The 10,948-nt window shown below is 49.3% G+C and overlaps 1 protein-coding gene and 2 non-coding genes across 3 annotated transcripts; 1 reads left to right on the top strand and 2 right to left on the bottom strand.

The window, feature by feature from the left end:
* Positions 1-95: 95 nt before the first annotated feature.
* On the bottom strand, positions 96-7,596 carry LOC131265286 (uncharacterized PE-PGRS family protein PE_PGRS54-like). The gene is made up of 10 exons (XM_058267547.1): positions 7,519-7,596; positions 6,284-6,366; positions 6,109-6,209; positions 5,935-6,033; positions 2,362-5,865; positions 1,793-2,295; positions 1,516-1,718; positions 1,319-1,441; positions 982-1,049; positions 96-915 (listed from the first exon to the last, which is right to left on the bottom strand). The coding sequence occupies exons 1-10, from the start codon at positions 7,594-7,596 to the stop codon at positions 233-235; spliced, it is 5,445 nt and encodes a 1,814-aa protein (XP_058123530.1). The 3' UTR covers positions 96-232.
* Positions 7,354-7,426, bottom strand: Trnav-aac (transfer RNA valine (anticodon AAC)). Its single transcript has one exon. It is a non-coding gene; the product is annotated as a tRNA-Val (tRNA).
* A 2,186-nt stretch (positions 7,597-9,782) lies between the features above and the next one.
* Trnav-uac (transfer RNA valine (anticodon UAC)) lies at positions 9,783-9,855 on the top strand. The gene has a single exon. It is a non-coding gene; the product is annotated as a tRNA-Val (tRNA).
* The last annotated feature ends 1,093 nt before the right edge of the window (positions 9,856-10,948 follow it).

The raw sequence follows: 10,948 nt of genomic DNA, 5'->3' as shown, positions 1-10,948 counted from the left end.
ATTTGTTCTATATTGTAATGGCTCAGGGTATGCTCTTCTGAACCCTGTTCATGCTCTTCTAGTTTCGCCAAAAAATTAAAATTAAATAGTGCAAGAAAAAATGTTCCCTAACACATCACCGAAAGGAGGTTCCGCGTTATAATGGCAGTGTCAAGGAGCTATCGCTAGTATAATTCATTATTCTTACTTCCTACGAAACTGGAAACTATTGCAACTGGGTCACCCTTTCTCTCTAGCACTTTCCCTTCGCCGGGGGCTTCGGACGGCAGATTTTACTTCGTCCATTTTCCCCATACACGATGTTACACGAGAAGGTAAAGTATCCGCAGGTGGACGATTTGGTGTAGTACGTCGACTCGTAGTTCTTCCCGGGGATGGCCGGAACGTTGCTCTTTTCGTCAACGCCGGTCACCTGCTTCGTCACCGAGATGTAGCTATCGGGCTGGCCGGACCGGAGGGTGCCCGGAAGGGTATCACCGCCCGGTGGCCCCTCTTCAACGTCATCCGTCGGGGTGTTCTTCTTCGTCGAAAGGAGCCGTGTCGCGTAACGGGGCGTCGTGTTGGGAGTTTGCGATGGTTCCGTCGTTACGGCGTAAACCGTCGATCGGCCGTTCGATGTCTGAACCAGCCGGAAATTATCGCCATGCGGTACGATAGCCTTCTGCGTCTGCGTTGGGGTGTTCTGCGTGAACACATGGTAGCGGGTACCGTTGGTTGTCACGGTCTCGGTAGATGGTCCTGTAGCCACCTGCGCTAGCGGTGTGCTCTTAGTGGTGGTTTTGAGTGTAGCCGTCGTTTGCAGATTACGCACCGATGTGACAGCATCGTACTCCTCATCGTATTCGTCATCATCGCCATCATCATACTCCTCTTCATCGACTATGGTTGTTGGTGTTGTGTTGATAGGAAAACTCACTTGAAAATAAAATAGGTTACTTTGTTTATTATTGGCCTAGGTAGAGTTAAAAAAAAGTGAACTACCTGAACTAGTCTCCGAAGTACGTTTCCGCATCCCGTCATTATCTACCGATGAACGATGAACCGTTGGACTACTAATGAAGGACAAAATTAGCCAGAAGTATGGAGGAGAATATTTAGTCAATTTTAATTTTCCATCCAATTCGAATTTTCTTTCAAGCAATTAGAATTTTCTTTCAATTCGAATTACACTACTTCTGAGCTTGTTAATGCACATGCGATAAACCAGTTTTAAATAAATAACATTTAAGACTTCAGTTAAAAGACATGCAATCAGTAACTGTTACAAAGCAAGGGACACTTGTAATGTGTCATAGGTTTACATTAGTGTGTATCCTACCCGTTTGATCCTGAAAACAATTCAATCCGACGGAACAGATTTTTGCTTTTCTCCCGGTAGGTGTTAACCTGTTCCTTTGTACCGGACGCGGATTGGGCAGCACCATGGTATGCAATGCCGAACCTAAGAGCGTATACAGACGAGAGTGCGTTACAACGTGTTAAATTATTCTCGATCGCACTTAGCTGAAGACTTACTTGAAATTGCCACTTATTTGCGATTGACTCTGACCAGAGTGTGCTCCCGACTGCGCCGATGCTTGTCCTCCTCCGTTGAAGATGTTTTGTTGGTCAAGCACCCCTTCACCTTGCGGTCGGAAGCCAATCTGTGCTTGAGAGGACGTTTGTCCCGGTCCGCTTGATTGAGCATCGGCCAAACCACCCTTTTCATTGGCTACAACCTGCGATTGGATAGTGTAAAATTGTTAATTGGCTTTCTTATTTCTCCATTACCATGTTACAGCTTGACACATACCTCCGACTGGCTTTCATGGCCTAGGCCGCCGCTTTGCGATGTTGCCGAGGTACCACCGGTCTTCGAGTCTACCTGCACAAGTGACTGTGATTTGCCAATACCACCCGTACCTTGTGCAGAACTCATAGCGCCTTCCTTTCCACCGGATACCTGTGCCTGTGCGGCCCTATCCTTGTCGCTCGTTTGGGCACTCGCACTAAATGATCCCGTTCCGTTGTAGGTACCGGAGACCTGTGTCTGCGCCGTACCTCCATTCTTACGACCCTGAGCGCTGGCTATCACGGCTCCGTTTTTCACCGACGATTCAGCCTGTGAGAATGCATCGTCCTCTTCTTCTGGCAGTTGAATTGGTTGCGGAGCTAGGTTTCCTCCTCCTTGAGTGATAGTGCTAGGATACTGGTCAATGGAAGACCCGGTTCCAGTTCCACCGCTAGTACCTCCTGGATACTGTCCAGCTCCAGTGCCTGTACCACCTGGATATTGGCCACCGCCTACACCTGTTCCTCCCGAAGGATGTTGACCAACTCCCGCTCCAGTTCCAGCTCCAGGGTATTGTCCTACTCCGCCACCCGAGCTGCCCGGATATTGCCCGGTACCGGACGGGTATTGCCCTGCGCCTCCTGGGTACTGTCCACCACTACCTGGGTACTGCCCACCTCCAACACCAGCACCACCTCCCGGATATTGCCCAGTACCAACACCCGTTCCTGTTCCTGCTCCCGGGTACTGTCCTACTCCACTTCCACTACCTCCAGGGTATTGTACTCCTCCGGATCCTGGATATTGCCCACCGCCTACACCTGTTCCTCCCGAAGGGTATTGACCCACTCCTCCCCCAGTTCCAGCTCCTGGTAACTGTCCTGCTCCGCCACCGGAGCTTCCAGGATATTGACCTGCTCCGGACGGGTATTGCCCTACGCCTACTCCGCCACCTCCTGGATACTGTCCACCTCCCACACCTGTGCTTCCTCCTGGATATTGACCAGTACCAACACCCGTTCCTGTTCCTGCTCCAGGGTACTGGCCTACTCCACTTCCAGTACCTCCAGGGTATTGTCCTCCACCTACTGGGTACTGTCCGGTTCCGAATCCTGCACCTCCTGGATATTGGCTACCACCGACACCAGCTCCTCCAGCAGGATATTGGCCTGTTCCAGTTCCTGAACCCGAACCTGTTCCAGGATACTGTCCAAATCCACCAACCGAACCTCCGGGATATTGTCCACCTCCTGATGGGTACTGTCCTGTACTTCCAGGATACTGGCCACTTCCAACACCTGTTCCTCCTGCTGGGTATTGTCCAGCTCCCGTTCCTGGACCACTGCCCGTTCCAGGGTATTGACCCGTTCCAGCTCCTGAACTTCCTGGATAATGTCCTGGTCCTGAAGGATACTGTCCTGTGCCTGTACCACCTGGATACTGAGTGCCTGCTCCACCCGTTCCTCCCGAAGGATACTGGCCAAATCCTGGACCACCACCGACACCTCCTGATGGATACTGACCTGTGCCGATCCCTGCTCCACCTGGATACTGTCCGCCTCCAACACCTGTTGCACCAGAAGGAAACTGTCCTACTCCAACTCCGGGACTTCCACCAACACCAGCTCCTGATCCACCACCGGGATACTGCCCTGTGCCACTACCAGAACCACCTGGATATTGTCCTATCCCCGACGGATACTGGCCAGTTCCGACACCGCCAGCACCTGGATGATGACCGCCTCCGACACCGGGGCCCCCTGAAGGATACTGTCCTGTGGTTCCAGGGCCACCTACGGCTCCTGATCCTCCTGGATGTTGACCACCACCAGGTGCTCCTCCAGGGTATTGTCCAGTATGCCCTGTTCCAGGTACTCCTCCTGATGGCCCAACTCCTCCTGGATACTGTCCAGTATGCCCTGCTCCAGGTACTCCTCCTGATGGCCCAACTCCTCCTGGATACTGTCCAGTATGCCCTGCTCCAGGTGCTCCTCCTGATGGCCCAACTCCTCCTGGATACTGTCCAGTATGTCCTGCTCCAGGTACTCCTCCTGATGGCCCAACTCCTCCTGGATACTGTCCAGTATGTCCCACTCCAGGTGCACCTCCTGAAGGTCCAACTCCTCCTGGATGCTGCCCAATATGTCCTGCTCCTGATTGTCCAATTCCTCCTGGGTATTGTCCAGTATGTCCCGTTCCAGGATACTGTCCATGACCGCCACCTGTGCCGGGATGGACAACCGTCTGTGGACCAACACCTGGATAACTTGAATGATATACGGTCTGCTGCGCCCCGCCCGTTCCCACAAGCACCGTCGTTCCGCTTGGATGTACATAGGCCGTTTGTCGCGGGGGTCCGTGACTACCAGGTGGGCCAGGAATTATTTTTACTGGACCGTATCCATCTAGTCTACTATCGGAACCAATTACTGTTTGTTTAGAGTCTCCCGTACCCACTAACACCGTAAGTCCACCAGTTGGGTTGACCACGGTGTGATCTTGACCGGGTAGAGTCACGGAATGTGGAGCACCAATCAAATGAGGATGAGGACCGGTTCCCGTAATAGGTCTGCCACTTGCATCCAACCCAGTACCTGGGACTCCGATCGGACGTCCTTGAGCGTCATATCCTGGACCAGTACCTACCAATGGTCTTCCGTGAGCATCAACACCTGGTCCTCCTCCAACGCCATGTCCTCCAATAGGTCTTCCATAAGCGTCTAAAAGTTGTCCACCTGTTCCTGGTCCACCAATTGGCCTGCCGTATGCATCAACACCAGGTGTTCCCGGTCCACCAATAGGACGCCCGTGTGCATCGACTTGTGGACCTGCTGTTCCTGGCCCCCCTCCAGTTCCTGGCCCCCCACCAGTTCCTGGGCCAACTCCAGTTCCTGGGCCTCCTCCAGTTCCTGGGCCTCCAATTGGCCTACCATGTGCATCAACGCCTGGAGTTCCAGGTCCGCCTATGGGTCTACCATGCGCATCGACTTGCTGGCCTACTGTACCTGGTCCTCCTGTTCCTGGTCCACCCGAGGGCCTTCCATGTCCATCACCTCCTGGGCCTCCAGGGCCTCCAATAGGCCTTCCATGACCATCTACTCCGCCGACACCGCTTCCACCAATTGGTCGACCTTGAGAGTCTATTCCAGTACCTGTTCCACTTGCTCCTGGTGTTCCGATTGGTCGCCCATGGCTATCAACTCCTTGTCCGCTTGCACCAGGACCACCAACAGGTCTGCCATGAGCATCAACACCAGCTACGCCACTTCCAGGACCTCCAACCGGTCTACCATGTGCGTCAACTCCTGGTCCTCCAGTCCCTGGCCCGCCAATTGGACGCCCGTGTGCATCAACTCCTGATCCAGTAACTCCGACAGGTCTGCCATATGCGTCTACACCTGTTCCATCAGTTCCTGGACCCTGAGTGGGCCTTCCGTAAGCGTCGACCCCCGAACCCACACTACCGGGTCCCCCAATGGGTCTGCCCTGAGCATCCAGTCCCTGCTGTCCTGGAACCGTGCCTCCTCCAATGGGTCTACCGTGTGCATCAAAACCAGGTCGGCCTTGGCCATCAACACCTGAACCGATGGGCCTACCATAGGCATCTAAGCCCTGTCCACCAGCGCCGGGCCCTCCAATTGGTCTGCCATAACTGTCAAATCCAGGTCCACCAGCTCCTTGTCCACCAATTGGTCGCCCATATTGGTCCACGCCTGATCCTCCCGTTCCCGGCCCGCCGATAGGTCTGCCTTGCGAATCAAATCCTTGTCCAGGTCCACCCGGTCCAAAACCACCGATAGGTCTGCCCTGCATGTCGTACCCTGGTCTTGCTACTCCTGTTCCTCCGCCAGCTCCATCCGTGCCCGGTCTTCCGATTGGCCTTCCATACGCATCAACTCCGGATCCCTCACTCCCTGGTCCGCCTAACGATCTGCCTTGACCATCGAGACCAGATCCACCAGGTCGTCCATAACCGTCCACTCCTCCAGGCCTACCAGTATGCCCGTTCGTCCCGGGTTCGAAAGCTTCCGGAAGACGCAACCTATCGACAGGTCGTTGTCCATCGGGCGCTTTCAAAGGATCAGGTCTACTCTCTAGAAATACAAATGTATATCAAAAACTAATTGTTGTAGAGCTGCTTCGTCGTGAAGTAGTCAAAGTACCATAAACGTAGCTGCCACCTCCGTCAACCGCACCGTAGCAGGAGGTACAATCGCCCCCCAAGGACTGACTCTGGGCTTGACCCATGCCGTTGGAACCAACTGGAATGTGTGAGGGAAACCAAACGAGATTGAAGATCTAGCTTTCTGCTAATCTAACCAACTCACAAGGCTTACCGACAACCGCTCTGGAACTGTGCTGCGTTGCTTCGGCTTCCGCCTTGCCATCCTGACTGTTTCCGAAATGAAGGTACTGTGACTGTGTTTGCCCTCTGAAACTGTACGGACGAGTTTTTAAAAAAGATTTTTATCCACAAACAATTTGGACAACGAGCCAAATAGTGATACATACTTTCCACGGATGTTTGCCCCATTTCGTTTCACCCGGGACAGTGGGCTTTCGTCTATCGCGATGGTGTTTTCATGTTCCGGCTTCTAAAGGAAGAATCGACACGTGTTGTTCTCATTTTAGCATAATTTACTTGCATAAACTTGTTCAAGCGAGATCAATTTAATATAAAGCCAATCCTATCAACTTTGTTGATTGGAGTATTTTTTAATGGAAATTGGTTCCTCATTCAAATGCCTTCACTCGGATATGTATTTCCTTAATTCTATTCTCTTATGAAATTGTTAAAGACAAAGCAATCTTGATTAAACCCGACTTATCGTCACGAAAGACAACACTGATTGTGAGAATTATTTTGATATACAAACTTGGAGTGCAATAAAGTTTGGCAGAACAACTGATCGTAAATATTATAGTGATACGGTTTATTGGAATCATAAAATATTCTCATTATCGTTAGCTTATAATCTCTGTACAAACACGGTCTTCAAAGGAAAAACTAATGGTCGTTCGTAAGTTGATGAGTTCACATTTACTACATTGCATTCTAACTGCTACGATCAAAAGGATCACAGCATTAAAAAACACTTAAAATAGGTTCAGAGATCAGCAGTTTGAACAATAAATTTCGTTTCATATAGCAATTGTAAAGAAAATAATTTCATAGAGCAACTCAACAGAGGTTTACTACAGGTTATTTGAAAAAACATCGCCTATCGTTAAAATTGTGTAATTTGACTTTCCCACACATAGATTAGTAATGTAGAGCACAGCATTATCTATCACATGATGGGTGATGATGCTTCTAATATGATTCCTGCTTCTTCATTATTTTGCTAGCATCGGAAATAGCGTGCTATCATCAGAAACCTAACAAACGAGTGAATAGGGTGAGCGCAAACTGAAGAATTCAGTAATAAAATGCTAATCAGTGCTCAGACCGGGCGAGATGATGATCACGTCATATCAACCATCTAAAATTAGGACATTGGTTAGTTGATACTTCTCCTTGAACTGCACAAGTAACTGGTGACAAAAATACTTTTGAAAAAAAAAAACAAAAAACTTTTCTCTGTTTCCGCCCGGGATCGAACCGGGGGCCTTCCGCGTGTTAGGCGGATGTGATAACCACTACACCACGGAAACAGTCGTGGCTAATGAGCGTTCAGAATAGTATATAAAGTTAAACATATAACATAGATTTTTAAATCATTTAAAAAATGTAAAATACCACATACAGCGTTAAGAACTGCCGTTTGTATCGCTGAAGCGAATAACGCAAGCAATAATAGCGCCCAATGCATGGGACACCCCATCTGGATTGCTTGTTTATCCCTTTATATCCAACTAAAGTATTTTTCCTCGTTTGGCAGAAGGTGTTGCACTATTTCCACTTTCACTGTAAATCCAACAATTCAAATCAACATCGCAGTCGCACATACGGACTACCGCATCCGGTAACGGTATTGCATGACACACCAACACTTAGCCTGGAAACAGACAACTTCATTCATTCATAATTTGCACACATGCTAGCACACTGTTTAATCTTAGCCCGGGGAAAATGGCATGCAGGAAAAATGCTTCTTCGCCACGGTTCACTAAGCGTACTTTGCACTCAATTCGACGGATTGGTTCGTGGCGTCTTTGATCTCGGAATGTCGGTTCACTTTACACTCCAACACTTTCAGCACTACAGCACTCTAGTGCTCGGGCGACCCCGTGGTTTGGGAATTTTCACTTTTCCCGCCGAAGCACTGACACCAAGAACTTGCCGCTTTGGTCAAAGTGAGGAAGGAAAGGTTCCATGCACGAGAAACATGATACGGATCTACACGTTGATCACACTCTCGCGCAACGCTTCGCAGACAGTTCCTGTCCGTCCGGAAATGTAAGCCCTTCTTCACCAGATCAAAAGCTGATAGATTCCATCCGTTGTGTGGCGTGTGGGGAAAGACCTGGCACCAGGAAAACCGACGACCAAACCCAAGAACCGACTGTCCCGGCGAACAGCCCAACGGCAAGTGACTCGCGCACTCGATGCTTCCGACTCCGGAGGCTGCTCTCCAAGCTGGACCGAGATTCTGCAGACCTCCACACTCATCCCGCAACCCAGAACATGACACAAGAACGCACATATGTACTCCAGCAGCATAAGAAGCCGCTCTCATCCACTCTTATCGCGAGGCAACGCGCGAGAGACTCACATCTGATCTTCCGCACGATGGTAGTTGTGGCCAATGTACGTGCCCTTCCCCCCCTTCCCACCCAATCGAGAATTGGAGTAGAAGTTTGAAATCGAAAGTGATCGTTACTTTTGCGTCAGCGTCGTGTTCTAATCATTTTCAAATGAAAATCAATAAAGCCAATAAGCCTGATGGGCATGCCTGGACGCGTTCCCATACCGAATCCGTTGCGCGGCAATTGCACGCGAGACGCCCGAACGGAGACGGAAAATTGAATAAATTTTTGAATTGCCAGACGCCAGAAGAACAGACGTTCCCCGTCGGAGATGTTTTCTTTTCGTTTTTTTTTTCCTGAAGGCGAACCGAACGTTCGAACCGACATTCAATCCGTTGCGAAACCATGGCCCTTTGAAGGCTCGCGAAACATGCTACACATGGGACAAGTTTTCACCTTTTCTCTTCATTGATTCGTTGCAAAAGATAAAAGGAACCGAAACACATATGGAAACCAACTGCAACGGCCGTTTTATTTATTTATTTCTTTTACTTTCTGTTTCCGGAAATAATGCAAGCACCTGCAATATGCTGCAATTTATCTATTCCTATATGTAGGAATATATTCCTCCGTTATGTTATGTTTTCAATTTTTTGAGGCAAGAAAACTAGAACAAGAACTCCGAGGGATACGTTTGGATTTTCCACAAAATAACTTGATGAATGAAGCTCCTAACTTTGGCTCGGGAGCAACAATCGCAAGCCTTTCCGCTCCTGCGTACACACTCGGTCCGTGATTAACATTAACCCGCTGGTCTAAATACATGCCGCGGTGCTGATAACGAGAAGTGAGCCAACGCAGATGCCTTCGATCTATCGGTTTACCGAGGCGGCTAGAGCCAAGCAAGAACCATATATGCGTTATCATTTCGCGTGTTTTATTAGCTCATCATCCGGGCCGCAAGACAGAGGACAAAAACGAAGCCAATCACCCGATGGAACAAACACATTCTGCGGTGGGGTGGATGGTGGTAGGAAGCGAAGGAGCTGGACCGTGGAGGAGCTGGTTGAACATATCGCGACGACACATCACACATCACTCTTCACTCCGATTTTGGGAGCCATGTGCCGAATCGGACCCCATCCCAGGCGCATCGGTATGACATTGACCTCTCTCCGATTCCGAAACTGATTCCATTTTGGCCGTCATGTCGGAGTCGAAGTCCTTCCTTCATCCGTTGGTCCTTGTGAATATGGAACGGATTGATAAGATAATGCTGTGCTGTTAATTTATTGGTGCAAAAGAACCCTCACGCCGCATCGGTTCCATAGTGTAGCGGTTATCACGTCTGCTTTACACGCAGAAGGTCTCCAGTTCGATCCTGGATGGAACCAAAGCCACTTTTTTACTACAGATTGATGCTCGCATTGTAGTTTCTGATCTGCTTCCAACATATTATTTTTCCTTTTTTTTTAATTAACGGTCTGCAAACTTTTAAACGATAAATTGATAGGAAGCAACATACGTGACATGGAGGGGAAAACCCAGTGAAGTATGGGGCGATATTGAATCTAGCAATTAGTGTCAAATTTTGAAACTGTCCATACCATTCTAGACGCTTGCGGAAGCATGTGGTGTTCAAATAGGGCACCAAACTAAGCTGCATCTGTTCCGCGCGATGTAAAACGCCACAATTGATTAAAAATAATTAAAAACCATACGTTCCTGCAATCAATCCCGGCCGGAAAATCGACTCCGAAGAGCTATGTTCCTCTCGCGTCGCACAGCATAGAAAATGTGTCGGTGCCGCAGTATGATCTTTTCCATGCCCACCCACTTGACCCTTGCCCTCCCTTCCCTCTGCCAACACCCTCAGGAATCGGGTGCTGGGCTGCTGACGGCTGAGGTTCTAACTCGATTGAATGGATCATTTTTCATCACCATATTTAGAGCGGTAGCGTTTTTCACGCAGCCTGTTCCGATCTCGACGCGATCGAATTGCGCGCGGGTGTTGAAATGAAGATACGATCAAATTAATCGGGTACCATGCAGTGGCTCCATGGGTTTAGGGCGCTGGGCCGGGAAAAAAGAAATGGGCCTCTGGTACGCGAGATGGAAGGATTAATTGAATTAAGGGCGAATGGCGTGAGTAAGGGGGGTACGCCTGGCCGCGATTATGATGCGATTAATCGCGCGCGATATTAAGTGGCAGAATGTGCTCGAAAAGGGTCTGCTTTCAGAGCGTTCCGTTTATGTACGCTTTTTATTATGTTTATCATCGATGTCACAAGCCTAGACCACTTATGACAACTTTGGACCAACATTGACGCGCACTAGAATTTGTGTTTTTTTTTCTTATTCTTTCAATTAAAATTCTAACCCAGCCAACCGTCTTAATGCAACCCTACACACAAGAAACCGAACATCTTAATCGGTAAAGGGCTAAAAGACTTTCGTCATGCTGTTTGCAATGAATTGCCTTATTGA

The sequence above is a fragment of the Anopheles coustani genome, chromosome 2 (assembly GCF_943734705.1).
Source record: "Anopheles coustani chromosome 2, idAnoCousDA_361_x.2, whole genome shotgun sequence".
NCBI lineage: Eukaryota > Metazoa > Arthropoda > Insecta > Diptera > Culicidae > Anopheles > Anopheles coustani.
The sequence above is the reverse complement of the archived record's forward strand: the minus strand, read 5'-3'. Positions and strand labels throughout refer to the sequence as shown.

Bases quoted from the DNA above. Each gene is read 5' to 3' on its own strand.
- LOC131265286 (XM_058267547.1), bottom strand. From the start codon at position 7,596: ATGGGGTGTCCCATGCATTGGGCGCTATTATTGCTTGCGTTATTCGCT. The intron at 6,367-7,518 runs GTATGTGGTATT...TTCTTCCTTTAG, and splicing joins AAACGGCAGTTCTTAACGCT to AAGCCGGAACATGAAAACAC. The intron at 2,296-2,361 runs GTGGCGGAGTAG...ATCCTTCGGGAG, and splicing joins GCAATATCCGGGCAGCTCGG to GAACAGGTGTAGGCGGTGGC.